The 27794-nt window shown below is 56.1% G+C and overlaps 1 protein-coding gene across 6 annotated transcripts; it reads right to left on the reverse strand.

Annotated features, from left to right (window-relative positions):
* Positions 1 to 1130: 1130 nt before the first annotated feature.
* Positions 1131 to 27794, reverse strand: IL11RA (interleukin 11 receptor subunit alpha). Of its 6 annotated transcripts, none has more exons than XM_030237445.2 (13): positions 27636 to 27656; positions 9928 to 10027; positions 9524 to 9584; positions 9249 to 9415; positions 8955 to 9069; positions 8079 to 8111; positions 7506 to 7669; positions 7204 to 7367; positions 6959 to 7100; positions 6436 to 6531; positions 6155 to 6254; positions 5445 to 5524; positions 1133 to 5336 (listed from the first exon to the last, which is right to left on the reverse strand). In XM_030237445.2, exons 2-13 carry the CDS (start codon positions 10025 to 10027, stop codon positions 5320 to 5322), a joined length of 1239 nt encoding a protein of 412 aa, XP_030093305.2. In that variant the 5' UTR covers positions 27636 to 27656; the 3' UTR covers positions 1133 to 5319. The 6 variants fall into 6 exon arrangements, with proteins under 6 accessions (XP_018778502.3, XP_030093305.2, XP_018778501.3 ...); XM_018922956.3 differs by lacking the exon at positions 27636 to 27656 and adding an exon at positions 19918 to 19990; XM_009097974.4 differs by lacking the exon at positions 27636 to 27656 and adding an exon at positions 18231 to 18319.

Here is a 27794-nt window from a genome sequence, read left to right on the forward strand (position 1 = left end):
CAGCATCCTCTCTGGCATCAGTGCCTTCCAGGTCAGCTTATTTCTAGTGATCAGTACTTTCCAGGTTAGCTTCCCCTTGGGAATCAGAGCCTTTAAGACTTGCAGATCATCCTGGGGATCAGCCATCATCCCAGGAGGGCATCTCAGACAGATCGGACACTTTTGGCACCTTTCGACCTCCACATCCATCAGCACAGAGGTGACTATGCTGGTGCCAGTGCCTGGAATTCATGTGGAGCTCAGCTGCTCCCACATCTGGTGAACAAAGGCTGGGAGTTGCTTGAATGTGATGTGACCCTACAAAGAGCACATGAGACTCCCAGAAGGCACCTTTAACTGGGTCCATCATATTCAGGATGCAGACAAAGGCACAGCTGTACAGAGCTCTGTCTGCCCAGTGCCTGCTTCATGGAATCCTGGAAACGTGGGGAACACTGGAGTGCCCCAGCTGGTCCAGAAGTTTCTGCAGAGGTCTGGGCCATGCTGTCCACAACCTCTACTTGTTTATTCTGCCCATATTGACAAAGCAGCTGATGTGGCAGTGAAGGAAGGGAAGGAAAAGGTGCTGCTGGTGGGAGGAGAGCAGGTAGAGAGACTTCCCAGGGAAGCTCCCAAAGCATGTCCTGCTCTGTTTCAGTCCCTGCAGCTGGAGGAGAAGATGGAGTTCCTGCCATGGGGAAGGGAGGAGATCATCTCCTCTGACCAAGTAACATGGCAGTCCTGAGGGGGTGTAGTCCTCAGAAATGTGTGCATGGGGGGCACACAGCACATGTCCCCTAGCGACACCACACACCAGGGCAGGGACACAAAACACTGGGAGGTTTTGCTTGGACAGCAGGACTGATTACAGTGCTGAAAAAGGCAAAAAAAAAAAAAAAAACCAAAAAACCAAAACCAAAAAGCACCAAAAAACCCCCAAAAAACCCAACAAACAAACAAACACACACCAAAAAAAAAAAAAAAAAACCAAAAAAAACCCAAACCAAAACAACACCCTCTCCTAAAAAAACCCAAAAAAACAAAAGAGAAAAAAGAAAAAGCTAGCAGGAAAATTGTGGGCTGCTGCTGCTGCTTGGAGCAGGGAGCAGCCATTTTCCAAGAGCATCACAAGCAGCAGTGCTTGGGCAGAGCTATGCTGCTGGCTGTTGCCTCCCAGCATCTCTGTGGCCAGGTGCTTGGCATTTCCCATCTGTGAAACAAAAAAAGCTTCTTAGAGGCAGGGAAGGGGCCAGCCTCAGCAAGCAAAAAAAGAAACAACCCATTTTTGGAGGGAGAAGCTCACAATGCAACAGCAAGAGATGGCTCAGGTTTCTCCCTTCTCCACATCTGGCCTGGCAGGTGATGTCTCCTCTTCTGTTTCAGGGAAGAAGAGCAAGGAATGTTCAGGGCTGTGGCAGCTAGAATGGGAGGGAGTATGAAGAAGAGGGAGTATGGGGCATTGCAGGGGTCTCTAATGGGTTCAGTCTTGTATCTCTAGCAAGTTCCCAGGAAGAGGTATCCACATGGAAGTGAGTTGAAAGCCATGGTCAGGGTGAAGACTCAGCACTATGTTTTTAAAGCATTCATGTTTGGATTTACTGTGTCTGTGGGAAAAGTCTCTGCTGTCTTCTCACATCAGCTGTGATGCCATTTATATGAGGACTGGGTGCTAGGTCACACCCAAGATTTGTTCCCAAACACAATCCTTGCTCTCTGCCCATGGGCCTCTCATCCCTCTTCACAAGTCAGCCTCTGCAGAGCGAGCATCTTTGATGCTTGGGATGGTAACTGAGTGTCCAAATACCTGCCCATACATTAATCTATAAATTCATCTGTCCCTTTCTCCCTCTGACAACTGATCCACGCATCCACATATACATCTGCATGTCTCCTTCCCTCAATCCATGCATCCTCCTTCCCTCCCTGCTGAACCACTGACTGTGAATGTACCCTTTGCTCTCTGCATCATCTCATGACACATGTAGATAGATGTATGTTTCATGGCTATTCTGCTGAAGCTGCCTTTACTTCTTTCCTTGGCTCAGCATTTGGCACAGAAGGAAGCAGAAGCAGCCATGAGAGGTAAGTTGAGACTGTTTTGCTTCACAGTCCTGTGCAACTCGCCTCCTCCCCTGCAAAATGCGGGCTGATCCTGGCAGCGAGGGAGGGAGAGGAGGAGGCTAATCCTGAGGGCTAGCTCAGAAATTTGGCAGGGTTGGTGGCAGTCAAACAGCCCAGGCAGTGATGCACGACCGCCCACAACCAGTGCCCTGCTGCAATGGCTTCTGCCAAAGCTATGGATTTTCCAAACAAGCCCCTGCCTGAGACATGATCTGGTCACCCTGTGCTGGATGGAGACAATGGATATGGATGTCTGTGTGTCTCAGTGCTGGGGGCCCTCCCTGGTGTGTAGCATTGGCTGATGGAAATTTTTCAAACCAAGTAAATCCCAGGCCATGTTCTCCTGCACTTTTTTTCCTGCTGGGCTTGGGCTGGTCCCTGTTCCATGCCAGGAAGCTGGACCCATCCCTGCCTCATGTGGATGCAGTCCATGGGCTGCTTTGACCTGGCACATTCTCAGCATCTCCAGGCCTGGCTTGTACCAGCTCCCCTGGCGATCTTGGCACAGCATCCACCCTGGGGTGGGTGGGATATGGCAGCAAAGGCAAGTTTGGATGTGCCTCTGCCTACTTGGGACAGGGTGCGTCCAGGCAGAGCTCCAGCCTGCAGCAGGAAGCCTCCTGCTCACTCAGCAGCTGCGTGAGCCACCAGAGAGCCCAAGCCCGGAGGAAGTGCCCTGGCCCCACAGTGGGACAGGGAGGTGCCGGCACTGGGACTGGTCTCATGGTCCCTTCCTGTTTTTCTTCTCCACAGCTTGAAGACAAAGTTGATTTTGGCATCTGGATCCCTCTCCTTTATTCCAGATTGCTGCTCACCCCAGCCCTCCCCTTGCATCTTCTCAGTCCACTGGAAAGCCCTGTTTGCCCACGACCAGCACCAGCGCATCCTCCCCTTTGGCAACGGGGAGGGCAGCACCCAGCACCAGGCACCTTTCCTTTATTCCCCAAAGCACACAATTTGCTGCTTCCTTTGGGTCCCCAAGGCTTGTGTGTCACATTTACAGGCTGCTGGGGCAGGGAGCTGAGCCATGGGGCATCCCAGCAGGAAGCTGCAGTTGTGGCAGGCAGGACTTTGTGGTGGCATGCAGACCCCCGGCCTGCTCTTGGTATCTCAGCTGCCAAATGGATGGCAGGTCATGACATCAGAGAGGAAAGGGGACACCCTCCAGGGCCATGGGCAGCAGGATGCAGTGATGAGGACCAGATGTGCCTCTCCTGCCCTGAAGCTGCCCCAGTCACCAGAACTGGTGTCCCTACTGCCTGGCCAGGCAAGCCCCAGCTAAGGAAGGGGACACAGGGCTTGGCACACAGGGACCACAGATCTATGGGTTATCCAGACAGCAGAAACAAACTTCTATTTGGAGCATGCATGGACCTTTTGGAGTTTAAAAGCAGGCAGATTACAGGGGCCAGAGCTGCTGTCTCCCATTTTCTGGCTGCTGTGCTGCTACATCTCAAGCAGGCATCAGTCTCCAAACCAGCACCAGATGCTGGGAAATGACTAAGTTGTTTGCCAACAGTGGAGCCACAGCTATGGGATGCACATCACCTGTGTTCTACAGCATCTCTGGACAACCACTGCCTTGATCCCTTCCATAGTGGCAGAGGATTTGGATCTGGTGTTGATAAGAGGAGGTTTCCCATGGTGAAGGCTGTCCACACCATGCTGGGAAGAGACAAGGGTGACCATGACATGACAAAGGTGACTGTGTGACACATGAGAATGGGTGTTGGCTGGGTTGGGTGCTGGGGACCAGAGCACAGCAGATCATGGCAGTGTGATATAGCTGGAGCTGTCAAGCTATGGGATACACCTGGGAGAGGTGATGTGGCTGCTGAGCCTCCCCAGCAAGAAGTCCAGGCAAGGTCTGGCTCCTTACACCTCTCCAGATTGGTGATCTGCCTTACTTGCCCTGTGGAGAGCTCTGCTCTGGTCCAGGGATGGTGCCATGCCAGCAGCACACTGCAGATAGAGGGCTGACCCCCATCTCTCTCACTCAGCGTGTCTGTGCTCATGAGGAACAGTGAGGGGCTGCAACCCCACAGAGCCAAGCATGGAGAGCCCTCATGACCCCACAACCAGGGCACCCAGTGAGAGCATCAGGGAGCCTGTGGGCACACAAAACATTGCAAAAGGCACAGCCTGCCCCAGGTCCCTCCACCCCAGTCCACACAAAGACTCTTTGTGGCTGTCCCAGTCCAGGCTCCCTCTGTATTGTGGGTTCACAGGCAGCCCCAGGACCCAGGTGGTCCCCACCCTGCACTGGCTCTGCTCCCCGTGCTCCACATGCTGCTGCTGTCTGAATTTCTCCCCAGCTCCATCTGGATCTCGTTGGGCTGCTGGCACGGAGCACCGGGGTCCGGAGGTGCCAACACATGGAAGCCATTAGAGGGGCCGAGTCGAGGTGCAGCAAGGGGGCCACATGCAGAGCAAGGGGGGCTGTGCAGAGGGTCCTGTCTCAGCTGTCATGCTGGTGAGGGCAGGGGAGATGTCCCACATGGCTGTCTGCCTGTATTCTCTTCTGGCACTTAGCCTCAGCATGGGTGTCTCTCAGCCCCTGCATGCACCTGGGGAGAGGGCTGAACAGTTTGGGAGGCAGCCCTGCTGCCTGCTCACCTCCTGCCAGGACCATTTCCAAGCTGGCACTCACCCCTCCCTTGGCCCAGCGCTATCTGCAAAGGGGTTTTGCCTGGACAGTGCCAATGATAGCATTGGCATATCCCCTTTATTGGCTTCTCTGCTCTGTCCAGCCACAGCACAGGGGATTGGGGCAGAGGGAAGGGGAAGGGGGTGTTCTCTTCTGCCTGCTGGCGGCTGGTGGGGGGTGACAGGCAGGGATCAGCACCCCTTGGTCTGGCACTGATGCCTGGCACCCCCGGAGCCTACACCCATGGTCCCCCTCAACACTAGGCAGTGCAGTGGGGCTGGCTCAGTGTCTTATCCCCATTGGTATAGCAGCGCTCAGAGGTGGAGCTGGCCCGTCACCCTGAGCCTGAAGTGACTCCAGCTGGCTCCTGGTGGGCTCAGGCAGTCCAACGCTCCTGAGAGCAGACCCTCTCTCCTTAGGATCCATCCTGCAACCCCAGGGTGTTGGGGGCTCCGACAATGTCCACAGCTGTGGGGTGACCCAGGAGGCGTGGGGTCCTTGGGGGCCAGCAGTGGCATCAAGTCCCACGCGTGGGCAAGCGGGTGCAGGGAGCAGGGATTGGCCAGGGCTCACTACAGGATCTGAGCTTCTGCCAAGAGAGAGGACAGGGGGTCAAGGGGGACACTGCCCTGCCCTATGCTCCGCATTCCCTGCCCCACCTTCCCCCCCCCATTCACCACCCTGCCCCCCAACTCACTTGGTAGTGCCTTCAAGTGGGTGGCAGCAACCAAAAAGCTGGGTTTGGTCTTGTCCTTGCCATGTTTCCTCACCCGGAGCCTGGGGACAAGAGCAATGGCACCTGAAGACCCCAATCAGCCTCCCTGGGCATCAGGATTGCTCAGATTCCTGTGATCCTGCTGTGTTTCCATCCAGCTGTGCCCAGCTCAGCTTAACCTCTGCTGTGGGCCTGCTCCAGGGCTACAGCAGGAACTGGTCACCAGATAGAACAGGACTGGGATGGGAACAGGGACTGACAGCAGAGCCAGAGCATGGCAGGGAGATCCCATGGAGGCAGGATCGGAGAGGACCTGGGGACAGGATTCCCAGGGAGCAAAGGCACATGGAGGGATGTCTGTGCTGACTCTGGAGTGTGAGACTCTCCAGCAGGAGCCTTTGGGAGGATATTAGAAGGAGCAGCACCTTGAGGGGAGTCAGAGAAAGCTCCCTTGGATCTGGGGTTGTTAGAAAGAGCCCAGGCAGGCTGGGCAGTAATGGGTGTGCTGGGAAGAGGCACTGGTGAGGCACAGGGGCAAGGGGAGCATAAACCACCCTACAGGGCATCACTGGGTGGGATTTGGCAGGGACCCCAGAGAAGGGCTGGGGGATCACAGGGCACTCCGTGCTGAGGGCTCAGAATGGGATGGGGACAGCAATCATACAGCCCCTCCTTCTCCAAACCCAGCCTACCAGATGAGGATGGTGATGACAAGAACAGCAGCCAGGATGAAGAAGGCAAAGATCCCAAGGGACACCAGGACGGCCATCTTCTCCATGGGGTCACTGCCATCTGGGACAGAGAGACGGTCACAGCTGAGGGATGTCACAGTCTCCAGCACCTGGGGGACCCTATGGCAAGCTCCTGGACACTCCAACAGCCCAGTCACACATGGGCTTGGGGCAAGACACCCTTCCCTTTGCTCTCAGCAACACACATGGCCCTCCTGCCCACCACCCCTAGCTCTACTCACTGATGGGCTCAGGGTTGGGAGCCTGGGAGGGCTCCTCAGCCAGGCTTTCCAGTCTGGCATCTGTAGTGGTTTCTTCACTTGCTGTGGAGGCCAGGTCTGGAAGGACAGAAAGGATGGAGACACTCACCAAAAGCATATGCAGCACCCCAGGGACCCACTGAGAGGAGTGTGGAAGGGTGTCTTTGTGCCCCAGAGGTCCCACGAGCCCAAGGGTGCCACTGAGGTGCTAATGGTGCTTTGGAAGCCCCTTTCTGTCCCAAGCCTGTGGGAGGCAATCCCCAAATGGCATCAGCACAGCTGCAGACTAACATGGGCTGGGAGACTGAGGCAGTTTTGTCCTCCTGCAGCTCTGCCTCCCTACCTAAAGTGGCCCTGGAGTTGAGACTCACTCTGGTTGATATTTGGGGGAATGAGTGCCATGGGGAAGGACTGAAAAGGGGAAGTTCAGAGTTCTGGAGGGACTTTGGGGAGGGATGGCACAATGTGGTAGGTTGCTGGGGGTTGCAGCCTGTCCCTCTCTCACCTCTGACTGGTGTTGCCCGGGCCTCAGCACTCCACTCGCTCCAATTCCCCGCATCCAGGAAATCCTTGGCACTGACTTGGACCACGTGCTCCAGCCCGGCGAAGGCATCCGTGATAACCTCAGACAGATTCACCGTCTCTATCTGTGCCAGGCAGAGGGGAGCTGTGGGGCAGGCAGGGGCACCTCTCCCTGGCCCCATGCACTCCCTGCTCCTGTGCTGGCCCTGCCTTTCCTTGCACACTTACCACGGACCAGGAACGGTGGATGATGGGTCGGTACTGGAGCCGAAACCTTAGCTGGAAGTGGGGCTCCTTTGGCCAGGAGGAAGGGTACTTCCAGCTCACGTGGAGTCGCCGTGGGGCCAGGGGGATGGGCTCCACCACTAAGCCCTCTGGAGGGTCTGGCTTAACTGTGTGGGAAAGGACAGCAAGCCCTTGTCACCCCGCACTGCCGTGCACAGGGGTGTAGGGTTCCCCACTGTCACCCTCAGTTGACTCCCCAGGGATGGACAAACAGTGGGACAGACAGATGATGGATGGGGACTCACTGATGGCCTGCATGGTGACGTCAAGAAGGCGGTAGCTGAAGCCCAGGGGGTTCACCTCGGTGATGTTCAGGCGGTAGGAGCTCCAGAACTCTGACCTGTGGACGGTGCAGGTGCCGGGGCGGGACGGATCCTGCAGGCACAGCCCCACGTGCCCGTTCTTGTTCCTGCAGACAGGGAGGCAGGATGGTGACATTTCTGACCCACCACCCTGCAGAGTTTCCAAATGCTGCCAAGGAGGTCATGGAAGACCCTTGTGCCAAGACCCTTGTGGAGGAGGCAGCCCCTCAGGCTCAGCTGCACTCATCCTTCCAGAGTCTGGCATATCCCTCTGAGCATGACAGAAGGGACCCTCATCCCAGCTCCACACTCTGCCTGGGAATGTCCCTCCCTGAGGCAAACCTTTCTCACTGAGGCAAACCCTTCTCCCAGACTCCCAGGGTAGCTGGGAAGTAGTTGGCTCCCTAATGGGGACCCCCAGCTGTTGCTTCAGGGTCCCTGCTGAAGACAGCAGCAGAGCCTTTGGGATGGGGGCCAGTCCCTAGGGAGCAGGAGTAGGGTGGCAGTCAGTCCTACCTCCGCTTTTCTTCGCCTGTAAGGGATTTCTTCCTGCCATGGAGACAGATGGAAAAGCAGATGATTAGGATGAGGGGGCAGCACAAAGTGAACCCCACCATGACCCACAGGAGGGACAGGAGTCCACACTGCAAAGCAGCCCCACACTCCCACACTGACATACACATGTGACAGCATGGGGGAAAGAGCCAGAATCGTGTCCAGCTCTTCTAGTGAACAGCCTGGCAGCAGGAGCTGGTGATCCCAAGGAAAAGAAATGGGACACCCTTCCCTGCCTGGGATTTCATCACACAGAAGCAAAGACACTGATAAAAGCAGCTCCCCAGAGCCTGGCTTCACCCTCCCCCTAAAGCCTGCCAAATCCCATGCTTCCACTCCCCCTCCCTGTGGAGCCCCTGATGCTCCACTCAGCCCCCTCCCCACCAAGCCCTCGGCTCCTGCAGCTTTCAGCAGGGCTGTGCTTTATGAGCTCCATTGGACTTCAAAGCCGCCCGCTAATTTGGCTTGCAGGGATAATTAGAAGCAGCAATGCTGTCAGGGCTCCTTTCATCCCAAAGCATGCCGGAGTGTGGAGGCTTGCAGATGACCTGCTTCTCTTTTATTGTCCCTCTGGTGCTGGCAGAGCTGTCAGCAGGGAGGGAGCCTGCCTGTGCCAGCCCCTCAGTGCTGCTGAGACCCCCACTGAGAGCAAGCAAAGGCTTGGTGCTCTGCTCACCCCAAAACAGGACCCGCTCTGGGATGCAGCACGGTCCTTGGGGCAGGAGGTGAACCCAAGGCATGTGTGGGATGGCCAGACGGATCTGGTGGTTATCCTTGGCTGTGACCCAGAGCTCACACTATAACAAGCCCATTCCACGCCCTGTGGGGGTACTTCACCTGTATGTGGTGATGTATCTGGTGGGAAGGAAGGTCTCCACACTGGAGGTCCAGGAGCAAGAGAAATTCTCATAGTCAGATGCTCTGCAGGACACAAAGGGAACTCCAGGCAGGTCTGGGATCCAGGGGAAACAGCAGTCAGTGAGGAGTCAGTGAGGAGTCCCCCATCCCGCAGCCCTTCCAGCACACAGGGATGCCTGTGTCAACACCAAGCCCCCTTCTGGCAGTGCCCCGGCAGGGCTGCAGGCACCACACTCCCCCTAGAAGAGCCCAGCTCACAGGCATGCTACTCACGCCCCAGACGCAGGGACACGGTGTGCAGCAGGCTGCCATCCTTGCCGTGGCAGCTGTAGGTTCCCCCGAGGGCCTGGCTGGCGCTCGGCAGCACCAGGGATCCCTGCTGGATGGCTGAGCCCTCCGGCAGCGCCGTGGTGCCCGCGCGCCTCCATCGCACTGCTGAGCTGGGGAGGAGAGAACAGGCAGGCTAAGTGAGAGGACAGGGATGCCCAGGCCCACCCTGTAAACCATCCCATTGGATAGATCCCTTGATGTGCACGGAAAAGACTTACCTGGCACGGATACCAGGGCATGACAGGGTCACGTCTGTCCCCAGCTGTCCATACTGCACGCCTGGAGGGACACACATCCCCAGATGGGTGTTAGCACTCCATACCATCCCACAACAGGCCTGGGGGGGCAGCTGGGGAGCCCCTGGGGAGTATCCCACACACAGTGGGCACTGGCTATGGGCACTGGCTTCATGCAGGTACCACCACAGGGGACTAGTAAGGACTTGTCCCAGTTGGGGCGATGAGCAGAAACACAGGCTGGCCATCACTGTAGGATGTAGGGCTGTGTTTCATGTAGCCCTGGTAGGTCTGTTCCTGTCTGGGGGAAATAGGGTGCCCTCAGAATCCTCATGCCTGGGACATGGGGAGGGGTGCTGTATGGGGGCACTTGGTGGGGGTCTCACCTTCCTCTCCCCAGTCTTCAGGGACAGCAAAGGAGGCTGATGCCAGGGCTGCTGTGAGGAACACCATCACCCTGCCCAGGCTTGGGATGGAATTGTGCATCTGGAGGAGGCAGACAAGGGGAGAAGAGAGTGTTATTCCCTGCAATTGGGCAGCTGATACAGTCCACAGCCCACAGTATTCCTGCAGGGCCTTGGATCCTGCATCTCCCTCTCATCTCATCCCATCCTGCTGGGGACAGAACAGGGACTGAATCCCAGGACCCCAGCTGGGACATCTGGCAGTGTCTGTGCCACAGTCACAGCTGGCTCCTGGCTGCTGAGCAGACCTCACGCTTGGAGCAGGGATGCAGGGGGCAAACACTGACCAGGAGCTTAGGGCTATATGTGTTGGGGAGATTAAGGATTCTTTGCCATTGCAGTTCTGTGCTAGGAGCCTTCACTGGCTCCCAATCCCAGGGTGGTCCAGAGACCTGTGCATGTCCAGCTGGGGTGGGAAGGGACCAAGGAGAAATTCTGGCCTGTATTTACATGGCAGGTGACAGCAATCAGATCTAAACAGGCTCACACAGCCGGGGAGAGCAGGGCTGTGAGAGCTCAGGTTGTACCAAGTCTCACATCACTGCCCATGCCTGCACCCACTATGAGGCTGGTCCTGGTAAGTCTCCATTTGTGGGAGAATGGGGCTGAAATCCCTTCCTCACACTCAGTGATCACCAGTGAGAGGGGCAGGGGATGCAGGGTCAGAGATGTACGCCCTTTCCATCCCAACCTACACCACTGAGGGCACATCAGCCAGTGCCATCCTGGCCAACACAGCCAGTGTTGCCCTGTTCTGCCCTACCACCATCGCCCTGTCCATCACAGCCAGCAGTGCTCTATGATATCCATCCCATCCAGCACTCTTTCTGTGACAGCCAGCACTACCCTAAAGGATCCAGACCCACCTCCAGAGTCCTGCATAGTAGGACATATCAGTCAGTGTCATCCTGTCCATCCCAGCCCAATCTGTCTGTGCCAGCAAGCATCACCCCAGGGCATCCATCCTGGCAAGCATCACACTGTCCCTACCAGACTGCCACACAGTCTCTGTCAGTCAGAAATGAATGATTTCTCCCTCTAAGTGTCCCCTGCCCACCCCTCTCAACTGGACAGGTCTGTTTATTTACACCCACACTGCTGGGCTCTGCTCCCAACTGCAGGCAGGGGCTGAGGGCACATAAGGCAGTGAGTTCCCTGCCAGCCCCAAGAGCAGGCATAAATCTGTAGGCATAAATCTGCGTCCCCCTGGGTTGAACAGCTGAGAGAGTGGAGGGAGGGATGCTCCAGCCCAGCAAAGGCACCCCAGAGCAGCCAGTTCCCCTCCTGTGGCCGACTGCCCATGGCCACAGACCAAACCGCCTGGCGAGGGAAGCAAGAGCTACAAGGCAATCTGCTGCAGGGGGGAAGGCGTGTGACACCCCACATCAACCCCGCTCTGAGCATGCCAGGCAGCCTCAAACACAAGCCCCAAATGTAAATAATTTCATGAGACTGTCATAAGCTTTTCCTACCAAACCACCCTAGAAATGTTCCCAAGAAATATCAGTCAAAAAGTCTCTGCCAAAACTATGCTGGTAAGTAACTGGGAACATTTGGCCTGAAAGTAAAATATTTTGGTGATGGAAAAAAAAAAAAAAAAAAAGAAAAAGACGAAAATGAGTATATTTTTTCTTAAAAGCAGCGACCAAAAATAACTCCAAAAACCACGTGGGCTAGAGTGAAGGAATAGTTCTGGGGGGAGGAGGAAGGGAAGTGGGTGTATGTGTGTGTGTCAGGAAGAAGGGAGAGTGTGTTAATATACAGAGAGAAAAACAGCTATGAAATAAAATAATTTCTTCTCATGACCACCCTGGTTTTTCATTCAAACACTGCACAGGGTATCCAGCCCCTCTCCATAATGACCCTGGTGGTTAATTCTGGTTAGGGATCACTAACCCAGTCCCCAACCCTAGTGGTCCCTAACTCTAACCCTAAACCTAATCCTAAGACTGCTCATCCTGATGGCCAGTCCTCATATTCCACCCCTCATCACCCTTTGTCCCAGGGTCCTCCCAGAGTTCCCCATCCTCACCCCAGGACCCCAAGAGCTCTCCTCCCTCAGAGGGGCACCCCTGCCAGCTCAGTATGAGAAGGCAGAACCGAGCCCTTCCAGACATGCTGACTCAGTAAATGACCCACATGAGCACTGCCACAAACTATCCCTGGGGACACAGAATCACTGCAGAGAGAAGGAGCAAGCCCTTTCTTGCCTGCCCAAAGGCCAAAAACAACAGGGGAAAGAGTCACAGAGCCAGAGAAGACCCAGAGCCCTCATCTGCCCCAGGTGCAGAAGCAGGGCAGGGGGCCAGGTGCTACAAGACAGCTTGGCCAGAAAGGATCCCCTAATTTTCTGCCACCAACCTCCCTGGCCAAGGGAAAAACAGGCGTGCAAATGAACACAAGCGTGTGAGTGGCCAGGCCTACCTTCCTTGGTGGCTCCACACCCCCACAGATGGGCACACAGGCAGAGAAAACATCCCTTGATGCTTGCACCAGCAGTGACACATTCTGGGGACACACAGTCCCGGCACAGTGGTCCTGGAGCCAAGCCGGGACAGAGGGAACAATCAGAGCTTTTCTTCCTCCCTTCATGCTAATCCTGGCCAGAGAGACGCCTGCCGCCAGCCCAGGCTGGGTGACATCCCGTTGCCACAGCCAGGGTAGAGGGACCCAGCTCAGCCTGGGGGCATGGTTTGGTCCTGCTGAGAAGGGCTGGACCTGCTCCCTCAGCACGGGATGCTCTTGTCACTGTCATGGCCAGGGTGACCAGGCAGCTCTGGCACCCGTGGGTGTGAGCCAGAAATGCAAGGTTTCACTCTCCATACCTCCCTGATCCTGCTGGGTACCATCTGAGCTCATGCAAAAGTTTTTGGGCAGTGGTGGGGAGAAATCCTGACATAAGCCCTTTCCTGCATGCAAACTGAAGTGCTGTAAGCCAAAACTTCCCTCAAAATCATGGCCATGTGCACAGGCACCAATGCCCGGGTTGGATGTGACAGCTCCCTTGGCATAGCTGATCTGGGCCATGCCCTGCCGTGGACTGGCAAAGCCCAGTACAGATTCCTGGGGAAAGCCAACTTTCCATTGTGTTCAGGGCTTTGAAAGACATTGGGTTTTGTTTTCTTAGGTTTTTGTTGGTTTTTTTTCTTTTTTCTTTTTTCCTTTTTTTTTTCTTCATTTGAATTTGCTCTTCAAAGCAAATGGGCAGCACACAGAGCTGGGGTGATGGAGACAGGGACAGAAGTAGATGACACTGTGCCTCAAGGCTGCAGATGGCAGCATGAAGACTTGGGGTGCTCCCCACTAAGCACAGAAAGCTGGGGTGCCTCTTAACCTCTTCCTAGAGTGGTCAGGGGCAGCATTGCTGCAACAGAGATATGGAAATAAGCCCAAAGCACTTAGCAGCTCTGCCTACCCTGTGCCAGGCCTTGATGGGAGTCACCCACCTGCAAAAAGCCACGGGCAGAGACCCAAAGCTGTCTCTAATGCCCCAGAGATGGCCCCATTCTGAGCATCCCCTGAGCTGGGGAAGCATCCCTGGCCCTCTGCTACAAACTCTCCTGTCTGCCAGTGATTGCTCTAGGAAGAATGTCCTATGCTGAAATGCAGAATACCGCAGGAATTCCCCTCTCCTTGTTTCCCTGTGGGGAAATGTGCTTTTGGAGCTGTGCCTTGCTAATCCCTCTGCACCTGACAGGCCTGCAGAAGCACCATGCCTCGCTCTGAGGAGCCAAGGCATGGTCTGAGGTCCCTGTGGCTGCTGATCTGCCCAGGGCCCTGGAATCACCCCATCCCTGCAGCACTGCTGACTTCCACCATCACTGCATGAAGGTGTGCCTGTGAGTGGAGCATCAAACCCACTGCTGGATGCTTCCCTCCAACAGACACTCCTGTCCCCCAAATACTGCTGGCACCCTCCCTGGGTGCCCAGAGAAAGCCCAGCAGTGGGTGCTGGAGGGAGCTATGTCCCCCACCCCCACCAGGGCCATGCACAGTCTCCAGGACTACCAGCAGCACCTGAGGCAATACCTTCTCCACCTTGGGCACTGCATGGGTGATGCTCTGAGCACTGTTCCCAGCCCCTCACCCCAGTGCCTTGGGGACCTCAAAAAGGTCTGTTTTCCTCTGCACCACTTTGGTGGGGTGCATGGCCCCCCATGCCTGCTGTTGGGGGGGGTACCATGCATGCTGGGCTGTGCCAGAACACACACATGCATAGCTGCAGCCAGTGCAATCCCAGCACACTGGAATTACCCCAGTTAAACCAGTAAAACCAGTTGGAGTCTTTCCCTGTGAGGCCAGTGCAGTCCCATAAGACCTGTGCACAGTTTGAATATAGGACAAAACCCAGTACAGTCCTGATGCAGGGCTTAGCTCAGGGCAACCCAAATATTGGATTATACCCCACAGCCCAGAAGGAGAATTAAATTCCACCCAGCTCAGAAGGACAATTAAATCCAGGGCAGTCTAAATGTGTGGTTAAACAGCCCAGCCCAGGAGTGGGGCTGAACCCAGCTCAGCCAAAATGTGAGGCTGGACCTAGCACAGGTCAAACATGTGGTTATGCCATGCTAATGTAGGGTTAAATTTGGCACAGCTCAGGAGTAGAGCTGACCCACAGCTCAGCTCAAACACAGGGTTAACCTCAGCACAGTCCAGTAATGGGGTTACACAGTTCAAATGTGGGGCTAAACCAAATGCAACCCAGGCATAAGGTTAAGCCCAGCTCAGCCCAAACCCCAGTGTCATCCAGGGAACCAGTTGTGTCCACAGCCAGATACAATGCACACCTCCATCCAAACTAGACCAACCCCCTGGTGATACCCAGCTGACCCCAGGCCCGCTGGTGTCCAAAGCCAAGCCCAAACCCCTCCATAACCCCAGGGTCACCTCTCTCCTCTGTGGAGCCAGCAGCTGCCAGCAGTTCCTGGTGCTTGGGGCTCGGGGGCCCCTACACACCACAGCATGCCAGCAGCACCACGGAGGTCAGGCTCTGCTCCTACCCCAGCCGGGAAACTCTCACCCCAACGCCCTGATTTCCGCTCTCCTCTGCTCCATCCTGCAGGAAGAACTCTCTGGCTCCCGGTTGTAACTGGAGGCATCGGCAAGGGCCAGAACAGCGAGGGCTCTGTTAGCAGCCAGCAGCCCTGACACTGTGCCAGCTGGCAGCACTTGCATTCCGAAGGGGGAGAGAAGGGGCGCCCCCCTCTCCATCCCCATCCCCACACTCCTCTCTGCAAAGCCACGTGCCAGAGACATTCCTAAAAATAATCTCCCGGCTGTAAAGACACCTACCAGTGCTGTAGCTGCAGTGCTGGTGGGTTTCTTTACAGCTTGGAGATTATTTTTAGGGTGGAGGCATGGAAGTTGGTGGGAGGGGGTGCTGCATCCCCACTGTCCTTGGCACATGGTTACAGGACAGGGATGGGCACAGTGCTGGATCTGGGGACAGGGGTGGGACCTGCCAGCAGAGAGCTGGGCCACCCTGTGATTACAGCAGGGTGGGAAAGGCTTTTCCTGTCCCAGGAACATTTTGGGATTTGGGACATTTTTCTGCTCCTGGGCTCAGCCCAGGCTGGCAGAGAATTAAGTGAGCACACAGCTCCTAGAACAGCAGAGCAGCCGGGCACCAGCCTGCAGCCTGCTTCCCCGGGACCATCTGCACCTCCCAGAAAAAAGTTCCCCATAAGCTGGCCCTGGTGCTGACACAAGAGCGCATGCATCCATGAATGCAGGGCACAGACACACATGTACATACCTGTGAATATCCCAGGCGCACCCAGCTCCCTCTGATGCTCCTCATGAACTCCAGCCTGGGGCTGGGAACTCTGATCAGGAGCAGGGCCCCACAGCATCCCCCATAGGCGATACTCCCCCTTCCCTCCCCCTGCTCCAAAGCTGGCCAGAGCCCAAGAGCCATCAGGCTCAGCTCCATCCCTGAGGCACGAAGGCGCATGGGTCAGCCAAAACGCAGCAGGGCCAAAATAAACAGCTCACCTTACACAAATGCTCCCCCAGCTAGCAATTTGCTGTCACTCCTTTTGCAAAACAAAATCCCTTTTGGGCAAGAGAAGGATTTCAGGAGTCATTAAAGACCACCTGGGCAGCCACATAAAGCCATCAGCAAAGGGTGGCCTAAATAAAGCCACCAGCAAAGGGTGTCCCATTAACCTCCTGAACAGCACCAGCAGTGTCCCTGTAGGGAGAGGGGCAAGGGGATAGAAATTGCAGACCCCCAACAATGTGGGATGTGGGGATAATGATGCCAGGCTCTTTCACCTGGTGGGATAACCAAGACCTGTCTTCTCCAAGCTTGGAGTCAACCCTACCTGCTTTCATAGAATCATTGAATAATTAGGGTTGGAACAGACCTCTAAGGTCATCAAATTTGCCACGTGGAGGTGGCTCAGGGTTGGCAGCTGGTTGCAAGGCAGATGTCAGGAACAGAGGCTGGGAAAACAGCTCACTGAGGGCAGCATCCATGTCCCCACACCACACTTCTTCCCAAGCCAACTAGATGGCAGTGGCCAAGCCAAGAAAAGATGGAAACGTGGCAAAAGGGGAAAGAAGGGAAAACATGGGGGCTGTAGTACAGGGCCAGGGGATGGGGGCTGAGCCTTGCCTAAGTTGAGAAGGTTGGAAAAACACCGTCCGGCTCGTTTTTAGCTAGGGGAAAAAAACCCAGCCAAGTTCTGAAAGATTAAGTGTGATTGTATCCAAGAGGGGGAAAGCAGGGCCATGCAGTGAGTGTGCTGACACATCTCCTTCCCTAGTGCTGGAGAGAAGCCCCAGTCCCACTCGGGGCCAGCTCTGTTTACAGGCTCCTATTGTCTCCCTTTTTTCATTTGGATTCCCCCCCTCCAATGTTATAGTTCAGAGTAAACAAAAGCAAGCAGCCTCTCACTCCAAACATTTCAGCCATCCCAAACTTTCTCTGGAGGGGGGCTGCCCGTGGAATTTTCCTCATCCAAAAGAATTTCGAAATGTTCCCATTGCAGCCTGCTCTGACTGGAGGCCAGCACAACTCTAAAATTCTTCACAAAATGCTTGAGCTGCCCTGTGCACTGCCACAGCTCCGTCTGTGCCCCAAATCTCCCCCCGCCATGCACACAGAGATCCTCTGGCCTGGCCAGAGGGGAGGAGAGGCACATTCCAGCCTGTGTAATTCCCCACAGCTCATCCCATCCACCTGAAGTGAGACAGCAGGCCTTGGTGAGGCTGGATCCCGGCTTTCTATTTTAAGCTGCCACTTCAGTTCTTATTGCTCCAAGTCAGGAGTGCTGGTGCAAAGTACTTGGGTGAGCTGTGGGGTATGTGTGGCAATGCACCCCAAGAAAACACAGTACTATCCTTTGCAGGCAGAGGGGAGGGGGTGCAGGGGGTGCCAGAGCTCCTCCTGGGAGCGGTCAGTGGCACCAGGAGCGCTTTTTGCAGCGGTGATGCCTCTTTGGTGCTGCTGGGTGACCCAGGGAAGGTGGAGAAGGAAGGGATGGTGTGCTGATACATCCCCAAGGATGGAGTGGAGGCATAGCACTGTGCCCTGCACACCCCTGTTAGATGGTGTGTGGAAGGGAGGAAAAAATGTACACCAGGATGAGCCAAGTGCTGGGTGCCACCTGAGTGTGCTGCTGCTCCTTGGCACACATTGTGCTGTCAAGGTATGCACCCTGGTCCCAGAGGAGGAGAACCAGAGACCCCCAACAGCTTTCTTGGCTTTGCCTAAGTATACATATGAGGTGAAGCCCATGAGACCCCGGCAGAAGGGTGCCAGCACTGCTCTGCCTGCTGGCACTGGGGCACTGGAGGTAGATCCTGAAACAATTGGAAGGGGAAGAGCCCAGCTAAAAAAGCCCCACAAAAAGCCAAGAGTTGCAGGAAGTACCTAAAGCTCAGTTCAACGTAGATTTGGATGTCAATGCCAGCCATTGGAGTGGCCTGGCATGCTGATGTCCTCTGTCTGTTGTCCAGAACAGCCCCTGAATGGGTTTCACAGGGTAGCTGGTCCTGTAGCCCAAAACACAACCCGACATGCTGGGGAACCCCCACATCCTCCCTCTCCAGGCACATGCAGATTTTGAGGACTGCAACCCCTTGATGATCATGCTGTTCTGTACCCCAGGAGGGCAAAACATTGCTGGTACCTGCTGCATCTCCCACCCACAGCATCCCACCCAGTGGGCACAGAGCCCTGTGCCACCACAGCAGCACTGGCAGGGGAGAGATACCTCAGCTCCACGCCGGGCTGGAATCTTGCTGTGGGACAGGGCTCTGCCGGGTGCCCCCGCTGCCTCTGCACCATCTCCCTGCGCCGCCTCGTTGGGTTCTCCTCCTCCACGGAGGTTGCTCGGTGGTTTGGCGTGGGAGCGGTCCTACCCCCCCAACCCCAGCAGCCCCCTCCCCTATAAAGGGGCCAGGCAGCGGCTGTGTGGGGAGCAGAGCCCCCGACACAGCAGATGGGGTCTGTAAAGTGAGGCTCCCCCAGGTGTGTTTGCCTTGGCCGGGACTCAAGCCCGTCCAATTAGAGCTATAGAAAACATATCTTACAAAAAAACGAGGGGGGAAAAATAATCCTCTCCCCTGTGCTGGGGCCCAGGGTTTGGCCAGGGTTTCTTGGCAGGCCAAGCGCAGGCGATGCAGGCTCTGCTGGCAGCAGCCCGGGGAGGGCGGGATGTTTGTGGATATTAAAATGCAGTCGTAAAGTAGAAGAAAAGGGCAGCCTTGTTTCAGAACGAGTCTCCAAGGCTTTCCCCACTCCCGTCATGCTCGGCACCTGGGCAGCAGCACGAGCAGCTCCCCCTTCCCACAGCCCCCCCAGCTCACCCAGGGGCTGAGGTGCTGTCACTGAGGGCTCATCCCTCATCGACTGAAACTCATTGTTTCCAGGAGGGAGAAGATTTGGGAGGGTCCCCCTCCAACGTTGACCCAATATGGGTCAACATTACATTGTGCTTCTGTAAAAACCACCCCTGCACATCCCTTCCTTGTCACCCCCACAACTCTCTGCTTTCACTTGTCCACTGCCCTGCCTGCAGGGAGCCAAAGCTGCCAGGCTCCAGCTGCTTGGCAGCAGCCACATGGCAGCACCACTGGTACTCCACTGGTTGGCCTCTCCCTGCCTCCCTGCTGGACGTAAAATAAGCTGGATGGACTTTTGGTCAAGACTTCAAATTATTCACAGGCACCCAACACCCTGTGCCCATCCAAAATAAGGGGGACATGGCAGGGTCCCATGGGGCTCCTCCCATTCCCAGGGACCCCACAAACCTCTGGAGAAACCCTCTCCTTTGGATATCTCCCTGAATCCATCCTTGAAGCAGGATGCCCCCTCTCCCCAGCATCGCTTCTCTCTCCATGCTGCCATGTCCAGCTCTGGAAAGTCACAGCAGGAGGCTGGGAAGCAGTTGCAGTCATCAGCTCAGCGAGGGTGGCTCCATCCCTGCCCACCTGCTCAGCTGGAGATGCCCAGCGCACATCTGGCTTCACCACTGCCTTCTGTCCCCCTTCCCAGCTTAGTAAAGAGGGGACTTTGTGCTGCGGGCCTGGAAGGCCCCCCTCCCCCATCCATCCCCCCCCCCCATCCCTCTCCCTTTGCCTGTCCAGGCTCTCCAAGCCCCCTGCCCCACGGGGTCCCGAGGCACATCGCATCCCCACCACGGCCCAAATGACTAAGGGCCCGAAAGTGAACCGGGTGCCGCCGGGGCGAGCAGGGCCTGTTCCTTGGCCGCGCTCCCTCCCCGCAGTGGTGAAATCACGTCTGGAGAAAGCCCGGGGAGTGAGGCGCCGGGGGCCCCCCCGCTGCTTCCCAGCGAGGATGCTCGCTCCCCGCCTGCTGGCCGGCCGCCCCCGCTCTGCAAACCCCACATCCCAGCAAAGGGGTGCTCCAGGCAGCCAGCCTGCAGCAAAGCTTCCTACCTCATCTCCTCCTCCTCCTCCTCGCTCCACATCCCATAGCAGCATCCCAGCTGTGGAACTGGCTGTGAGAAGTGGAAACGCAGCAGCGAGCCCCAGATGCTCGTAAAAGCGCTCCCGGGGAGTGGGCAGGAACCTCTAATCTCTCTGTAACCTCTGTAAACGCGCCAGAGGCTGGGGGGCAGCCGGGGCTGGAGGGGTTGGAGGGGGTACCCCTCTCGCCGACACACCACCCCCTCCACGGCAGAACAAGCTGGCTCATGGAAGGAGCTGGTGGCTCGGGCTGCCTGGAACCAGCCCTGGGCAGCAGCAGAGGGGACAGCGAGGGACGGGCCACCGGCGCTCGTCCTCGACCTGTCACGCGGCACGTGCCGGCTGCGACGGGGGGTGACTAATGCGGCTCTGGAAACGCCTCCGCCGGCACGGGAGCGTGGCTCCGGGTTAGGGTTTAATGATCTGCCTTCCTCCGCAGCCCATGCTCTCCGCTCCCTGAACCGCCACAGGGACCCCGGGAATGTCGTCCATCCCCCCCTGGCCGGGGCTGCTGGCATGGAGCGAGCAGGGCTGCGGCGGGGAGCTGGCTGGGAGCACGCCGAGGCTGCAGCTGGGGGCTATAAAAAGCACGGCTGTGGTATGCAGCGAGGCACTGAGAGGGGAATAAAATAAAATCAGGTGGTGGACGAGTCGGGTGCTTGCTTCTGCACCAGTTCTGGCGACGATGCTGTTCCCCATCACTCCTTCCCTGCTCCCTGCCTGGCTGACTCCCGGTGAGGCTGGGGCAGAGCGGAGAGCTGGGATTTGGCAAAGGGTGGAAGATGCAGGGTTGGGCTGGCGGGGAGCGGAGGGGGTCAAGGCTGGGGAGACAATCGCTGGCTCTAGTACACAGGCTTCTGCCCGGGATGGAAGCATTTGCAGCCACCCCTGGTCCAGCTCAGAGACGCCTGATCCGGGCACTCAGTCTTCTGGCAGCTCGCACCAGAGGATTAACCGTGGGCTGGTGGACGGCCAGAGCTGCCTTTGCCAGGAGGAAGCCCCACAATCCCCCAGCACTCGGATCCACATGGGGACTTCCTCCAGAGGGGACAGTAATGCCGCAAGCTGGGTACAGAGAGGGCTCTCCTCAGGCTGGCGGGAGCTCTCTGCCCATGGACGTGCCATGTTTGCACAAGTCTGAGCAGGGGAAGGTCAGATTAATTTTAAACCTGAATAAACAAGGAGAGAAGGCAATGCCAGAGCTCGCCCTTCTCAGTAGGGATGCCCAGCAGCAGAGCACAGCACCAGCAGCACAGCTCTGCCCTGCCCAGGGGTTCACATCCCCCTGAGAGAGCTGGAACAGATCCACAGCCAGGGGCCTCCCTTTTCCACAAGGAGCTCCCAGCTGAGTCAGTGTTGGCAGCAGGCAGAGCAGCTCCTGCTTGATTCTGCAAGATTCCTCTGGTCTCCACAGGAAAGCATCCACCCTGGGACCCCCAACCCACTGGGAACAGCACCAGGGCTCGCCTGTTCCCTGGCCACAATGCACAATGTGGTCTTGGGAATGAACAAGGAGGAGAAAAGAAAATGGTAAAATTGTTTGTAGGTCAAGAGGAAAAGGAAAAAAAAAGAAGTTTGTGCTTTTCATGCCAAAAGGAAAATGAAAACCAAAACATTTTGTTCTAAATGATAGGCCTTGTTTAGTTTTCAGTGGTTTTACTTTTTAAAAAAGGTTTGAGTTAAATCGAGCTAAATTTGTCTTCCAAACATTACCTTGGGGCAGGGAATAAAATAAATTGGAAAAAAAAAAAAGAAAAAAAAAGAAAGAATAAATCAAAACATCTCATTTGGAAAATGTCAAGAGTAAAACGCGACGGCTTTTCCAGCCTGGGAGAACCGCAGCCGGGCGCTGAACCCAGCCTCAGTTCACAACTTGTGACGGCCCCCTCCCCCCCACCCCGAAGCAACTTTTTTTCCCAGAAAATAAAGCAACTGCTGTGCCAATTGATGGCTGGCATGGCTTGTGTCCTGGTGCCTGTCTCCCATCAGGGATGCCACCACTGCCCATGCCGGTCCCCAGGACCTGCTGGAGCATGGAGAGGCCCTGTTACAATCAGCAGCCATGCGCATGAGCTGAATCTGAGCTAAGCTGCTCTCCAAAACTCCTCTTTAAATGTCTTTTCTATTAGGTCAGCATTCCTGTGTCGCCCAGGGAAGGTGGTTACGGCCGGCAGCCCGGCACACAGGCTCCTCGGTGCTCGCTGCTGGCTCTCCGACAGCAAGCAGCCTGCCCACGCTATTAAATTACTGAGAAAAATGGATCGTTTCACCAAAAATTAGGTGCAGGAACCTCTCACACAGTGGCAAGGCGAGCTGGTAATTGGAAATTCATAGAGCTGGCCGCAAATGCTGCCTCTGGCTCTGCTCCACCCTCCTCTGGTTGTGGTGAGGGATGGCAGACAGGCATTTGTTGCCATCCTTGAAATGCTGTCACCGATGGAGATGCAGCAGCCACATTGCCTGCAGCAATGTGAGGTCCCCCACATATCTTTGGAGGGTTAAATGCTGCACAATCCCTCTGCCCTTGATAGGTGGGGAAAATAGGTGAAAAAAGCTCTCAGAGACCTTTCCAGGGACTGGAGAAGAAAGTTCTCCATGCACAGCTCACCATCAAGCACCCTACTGGGGACATGTCTCATGGGGACAAAGTTTGGACATGCTGCCCCAGCACCATCCTTTTCTTAGAGCAGCACCCCAGGGGGGCTTCCCCACAGACCTTGCCTTGCTCAAGTCCTTCATCTCTCCATCACCAGGCACAGTGTAGGCACCACTGCTGCTCCATATGAGCTTGGGCCTCTCACCATCCTCCCGGACCACTCCGAGACCAAGACTCAGTGCCTTGAGAGCTCAGAGCTCTCCAAGGCATTTTCAGGGCAAACCAGTCAGCTTCAGGAGCTGCCAGAGAACCCAGTGCCTATCTGCAAAAAGCCAGGAAGGAGGAATGTGGATGCGCAGCAGATCAAGAGCTGTGTCAACAAGATACTCTGAGAGACCAGTCCCTCACACTGACTGCTCCCCGTGCCAGCACAGGCAATGGAGGCACTCATCTTCCTTGCTATGTACACTGTTTTTTGTATGCTGGGGTGCAAGGACTGTGGGCACAGTCCCAGCTGGAGAGGGGAAATGGAGCTAGGCACAGGATCAGGGAGGCCAGAGAAAACGGATGCCTCCCCTGGCACAGCCATGCTCCAGCCAAGAAGCTGCAAAACTCAAAGCCAGGATGGGGTGGAGCAGCCTCAAGGGGGCCATGAAACAGCCCAGCAGGAGCCTTGCAGGAGCTAAAAAAATCAAAAGCAGCCGAAGCACAGAGGAACCCCCGGGGTTGCGTGTTGGCCCTTGCAAGACAAGGATGGAGCAATAGCTGGTTGGGTCCACCAGCTCCTCCTAAGCCTTGAGGCCTCAGGCAAAACTCATGGAAAGCAAAGACTCTTGCAGACCTCCCCAGCAGCCGGGGGCTGGCCCTGACCCTGTAAGGAAGTCTGGAGAGATGCCAGCTGGCCTGGGCACCCTGCGTGACAGCGGCTTGTGCAAAACCACGCCGGGCCACTGGGCCGGGCCATCCCTGGAGACCTTTGCAGGGCTGTTGCAGCACAGCTGTTGTGAGCTCTGTTGCAACACTGGCACGACAGTGGGCTGGACCATAACGAAGACCCTTCATGACAGCCCTTTCTGGTTTTCCCTGTCTAATTTTGCAGGAAGGTAAGGGTTGAACTGCGCCTTTCATGATGCTACTGAATTCAAAAGGCACTGATGCCCATGCCAACCTTCATCAAAAAGGGACTGGAGATATGCCTTTGGGACTATTGGTCTGGCTAGGATGAAAGCCTTCTGTCCCAAAGGAAGGGGATGGTGAAAGCACAGGAAGGCGAAGGAAACAGCTGGACAGGCACAGCCACGCCAGCCTGGGGGCTCCAGGGATGCTGTGCCAGCCCTACTGCCTCCCACGTGCTCTTCTGTGAGGAATTCCACACCCCTTGGGCTGCCAGCAGGATGGCAGGCAGCAGCCCCGAGCCCTGCCTGGAGTTCCCCAAGGTGGGGTGACACTTAGCTACAGCTGAGCACAATACTGCTCAAAGTTAATGGGTCTCCCCAAACAGCTGCAGAGATGATGGTCCACCAAAGCTGGAAGCTTCTTCCTTCCCTTCTTCCCCTCAGTGTGTCATCAGCGCTGGCCTCTCAACAAGGGTTGGTGTGCCTTGTTTTCACTTTGGGAGGTGAAATAAACCAGAAGATGCCCAAATGATTTTATTTCCACCATAAGGATTTCATTAGATGGTGGAGCCCTGAACTTTCCCACCTCTCCCTATACGGCAATCTCTGCGGGTCCATAACAATTTTCATTAGGCAGTTTCTATTTTGGCTGTCTCCATACTGAGAGGAATGGACCAGAGCTGAGCAGTCTCTGGGGAGCCCCAGGCTGATTTCCAAAGTGCTTTCAGCATCCTCCCTTCTCCTGGCCAATGCAGTCTTGCCTGCATACATGCCATCGCCACCTGCATGGGAGAGCCCCATTTCCAACCATGTCAGATCTCCTGAGATCCCTCCAGCCTCCTTGTCCTCTCCAAAAGCATCTTTAGAAAACATGTATGAGCAGGTGGACGTGATCTTCTCCTGCCCAGACTCTTCCAAAATTCCTCAAGAGCTTTTTTGGCAACAACCAATACCCACTGCAGCAAGCCCAAGCTGTGCTGGTCAGATGTGACCAACGTGACCTCAGTGAGCAGTCCTGGTAAGACAGAGGCAAATCAGCTATTGACAGATTTCTTGTCCTTCTTTTCCTGGATGCCCCCAACTCAAACAGCAGCGTAGGAGGAGCATTTTTTTGCTATGTCCCAGACTCATACCAGAGGGAAGGAATTGCACCTTCCAGCCCAGCCATCCACCTGTACTGGAGAGCTTGGCAGATGCTCCAGCGGCTGCAGGTGCTGTGACCTTTCAAAAGAGCCCAAAGCTCACCCCATCCCACTGCCATGCCAGGGTGACTCAAAGACCTGGGAAGCAGTCAAACTTGAGAGATAATTCCTAATTACACACTGATCCCTGCAAACCTGTTACTAATCTCCAGAGGAATTTTTCTTTTTCCACTGAAATGGTCCATGGGAATCTGGCTGTTGGAGAAGACTCAACCACAGCTGCAAGGCATCTGTGCCCTTCCCTACTTCCATAACCTGGATGGGAGAAGAAAACCATCACAGGGAGGTGCAGAGAGATTTGCTGGTAGAAACTCAGGTCATAAGGTCATGCATCCCTGGCCAAAGAGATTTGGTGATTTTCACACATGCGATGCTGTGGTAACCACAGGAACACTTAGAAAAACCAAAAACTCTCTAAACATCCCAGCAAGCCAACTCAGGCATCCCAGGGCTAATCCCTTATGCTGGCATTGTATCAGCATCCCAAATGCTGCTGAAGATCCCGTGTGTTGTCTATAGGGAAGAGCTCTCATCCCATCCAAGCTCTGCCCTTGGCTATATCTTGGGCAGGGGCAGAGCCACCCACTTTCATGCCTCAACAAGAGGAGGGGAAACAAGCTGTGAGAGATGCTGAAATTTTCCAAAGGGAGAAAAAGCAGAGGCACAAGTCGGCACCTGCCCCTCCCGCGGGAAGCATCTCACGAGGGGTTTTCCTCCAGAGCCAAACCCGCGGGAGAAGAGGAGGCAATAATCCCTTGGCTTGCTTAGCCTAACGAGGAAGCTATAAATATAGCAGGGTAAACACCGGAGAGGGAGAAGAGGTCTTGAACTAAAAGCACAATGTTGGCACAAACCCACAGGGGAATAAGCTCTCCAGGAACGCATTCGGCAGGAAACCAGAGGGAGGTTGAGGCCTGTGAGAGCAGGAAGAGCCTGGGGTTGCCTTTGAACAAGAGCAGAGTGGAAATAAAGGGTTTGAACTGAGTGCTCAGCTAGTTCATGGCAGGTGAGGATGCCAAGCACTGTTGCCATCCTTGAGGGTTTCCCCACTCAGGATGGTCCAGGTGAGCTGTGTGAGGAGGGCAGGAGAGGCAGGACACCTTCATGTGTGGGCTGTAGCTGTGGGCCACCTTGGTGCCCACCCAGCATGACAGCTTCTGATAAGCCCAGCAGCTGCAAAGGGGAACTGCTGCTGCTGCTGCTGCCACGATGAAAACGGTGGGGAGACTCAGAATGCTGTGAGTCATTCATTCATCCTTCACAAACAGGGCCTGCACTTGGCCAAGCATCCTCCTCCCCCCGCTGCTGGGACAGCTTGCTGGGACGGGGAAAAAGTGGCTTATTAGATATAATCAAGTCAAGTTTTCCCCTCCCTGTGAGGTTCCTCTTCCTGGAATAGGAAGCACAAGACCAGAGCTGCTTTTCTTCCACCTTCCTGCAGGCTCTGCCATTAGCTGCACCCTCCAGGGAGCCCTCCACACCACCCTACTGAACCCCACATACCCTGTTCACCCACTGCTGGTGATATCCAGCCCTGAGAACAACTCTGCTGTCACCAGTTTGATCCTGACCCCCACCTCCAGTCCCACATTGGCTGCCAGGGTCAGCTTGGAGCTCTCTGGAGAGCACATATTTCCCCCTTCATTTCTGACCAAAAGGTGCTAGGTTGGTGGGGCAGAGGGTGTATAGGTGATGAGGGGGCATTGTGGCCATATTTCATCTTTGTCCCTACCACAGGAGGTCCTCCATCAGTTCCCAGCTCCCTGTGAAGATCCTTTCCCTGTGCCAGGCTGGGGTGATGTGTGCCTCCTGTCACTGTACACGCTGTAACCTAGCTGTGACCTACCCTCCTGTAAACAGGTAGAGTGCAAACACGCCAGCTCCTCCTGCAAACATAACAGCCAGACATGGGGCAGTCACCTCCTGGCACACAAAGCTCAGCTCTGGCTATGCCACCAATGCCAGCGAGTCCAACACCATTTTGTGTGCATGCCAACACAACTTGAGCTGCTGCAGCGCTGGGCTTCTTCCCATCCATGGGGACCAGGCACAAGGTACCCTCAGGCCCCATCAGAGTGGGGTCACAGTTGCTGACAGCGGTGTCCAAGCCAAGCTCAGTGCTGTGGACACCTCTGACAGCCTTCACCAGCCCAGAGGCAGAGCCTGGAGGGGACCTTGTGGGTGACACAGCCAGCCGGTGAGGGTGGTGGTGGGCACAGCCCAGGGCTGGCCACTCATGGGGCTGGCACGGGACAGGGAAGCTGGGATTGACACAGCATCCCGGGGCAAGAAGGGACAAGGCAGGCAGAGCCCTGCCAGCGCCCGCGCATGGGAAAGCGCCTCTCTCAGCGCCTCTCCTAATTGGGAGCAGCTTTTCCCTGGACCCCCCAGGAGAAGAGGGGGCCCTGCCAGGGGGGCGCTTTGCCTGGCATTCCAGTCTTTCTCCAGAAAACTCCCTTCAGAGACAGTAGGGGTGTGCAAATCGGGAATGGTAGGGGGTGGTCTGTGGAGGCTGGGGAAGGGGCTCAAACATCCCAGCCCAGGAACATCAGTCCTCCGAGCATCTCTGGGCAAGGCGGAGGCGCGGAGGGCGGAGAAGGGGGAGCAGCACTGGGAACTCACAAGCAGTCGGGAGGGACCGGGACGGCAAGTCCTTGGCAGCTGCTTTGCGAGGGGACACAGACACACAGACATCCACACACACCCGCACAACTTTCTCCACCCGGGCAGCAAACAGCTCCGGGAGCTGCCTGACCGCAGCCGCGCGTCCCTCACCGCGAAGTCGGAGCGGCGGCGACTCGTTCCCCTCGCGGGCTGGGGACCGGGGGACTGTTCCCTACCTTCCTGCGTGGCGCCGCGGCTATGTGTCCATGGCGCTAGCGGAGCGGGAGCGTGGCCGGGAGCGGGAGCGGGGCGCCCGCACCGGGCTGGCTG

This window comes from Serinus canaria, chromosome Z, assembly GCF_022539315.1.
Source record: "Serinus canaria isolate serCan28SL12 chromosome Z, serCan2020, whole genome shotgun sequence".
Lineage (NCBI taxonomy): Eukaryota > Metazoa > Chordata > Aves > Passeriformes > Fringillidae > Serinus > Serinus canaria.

Bases quoted from the DNA above. Each gene is read 5' to 3' on its own strand.
- IL11RA (XM_018922956.3), bottom strand. From the start codon at position 19,962: ATGCTGCTATGGGATGTGGAGCGAGGAGGAGGAGGAGGAGATGAG. The intron at 9,416-9,523 runs GTAAGTCTTTTC...TCTCCTCCCCAG, and splicing joins TGCCCTGGTATCCGTGCCAG to CTCAGCAGTGCGATGGAGGC. The intron at 6,532-6,958 runs GTGAGAGAGGGA...CTGTCCTTCCAG, and splicing joins CCGGGCAACACCAGTCAGAG to ACCTGGCCTCCACAGCAAGT.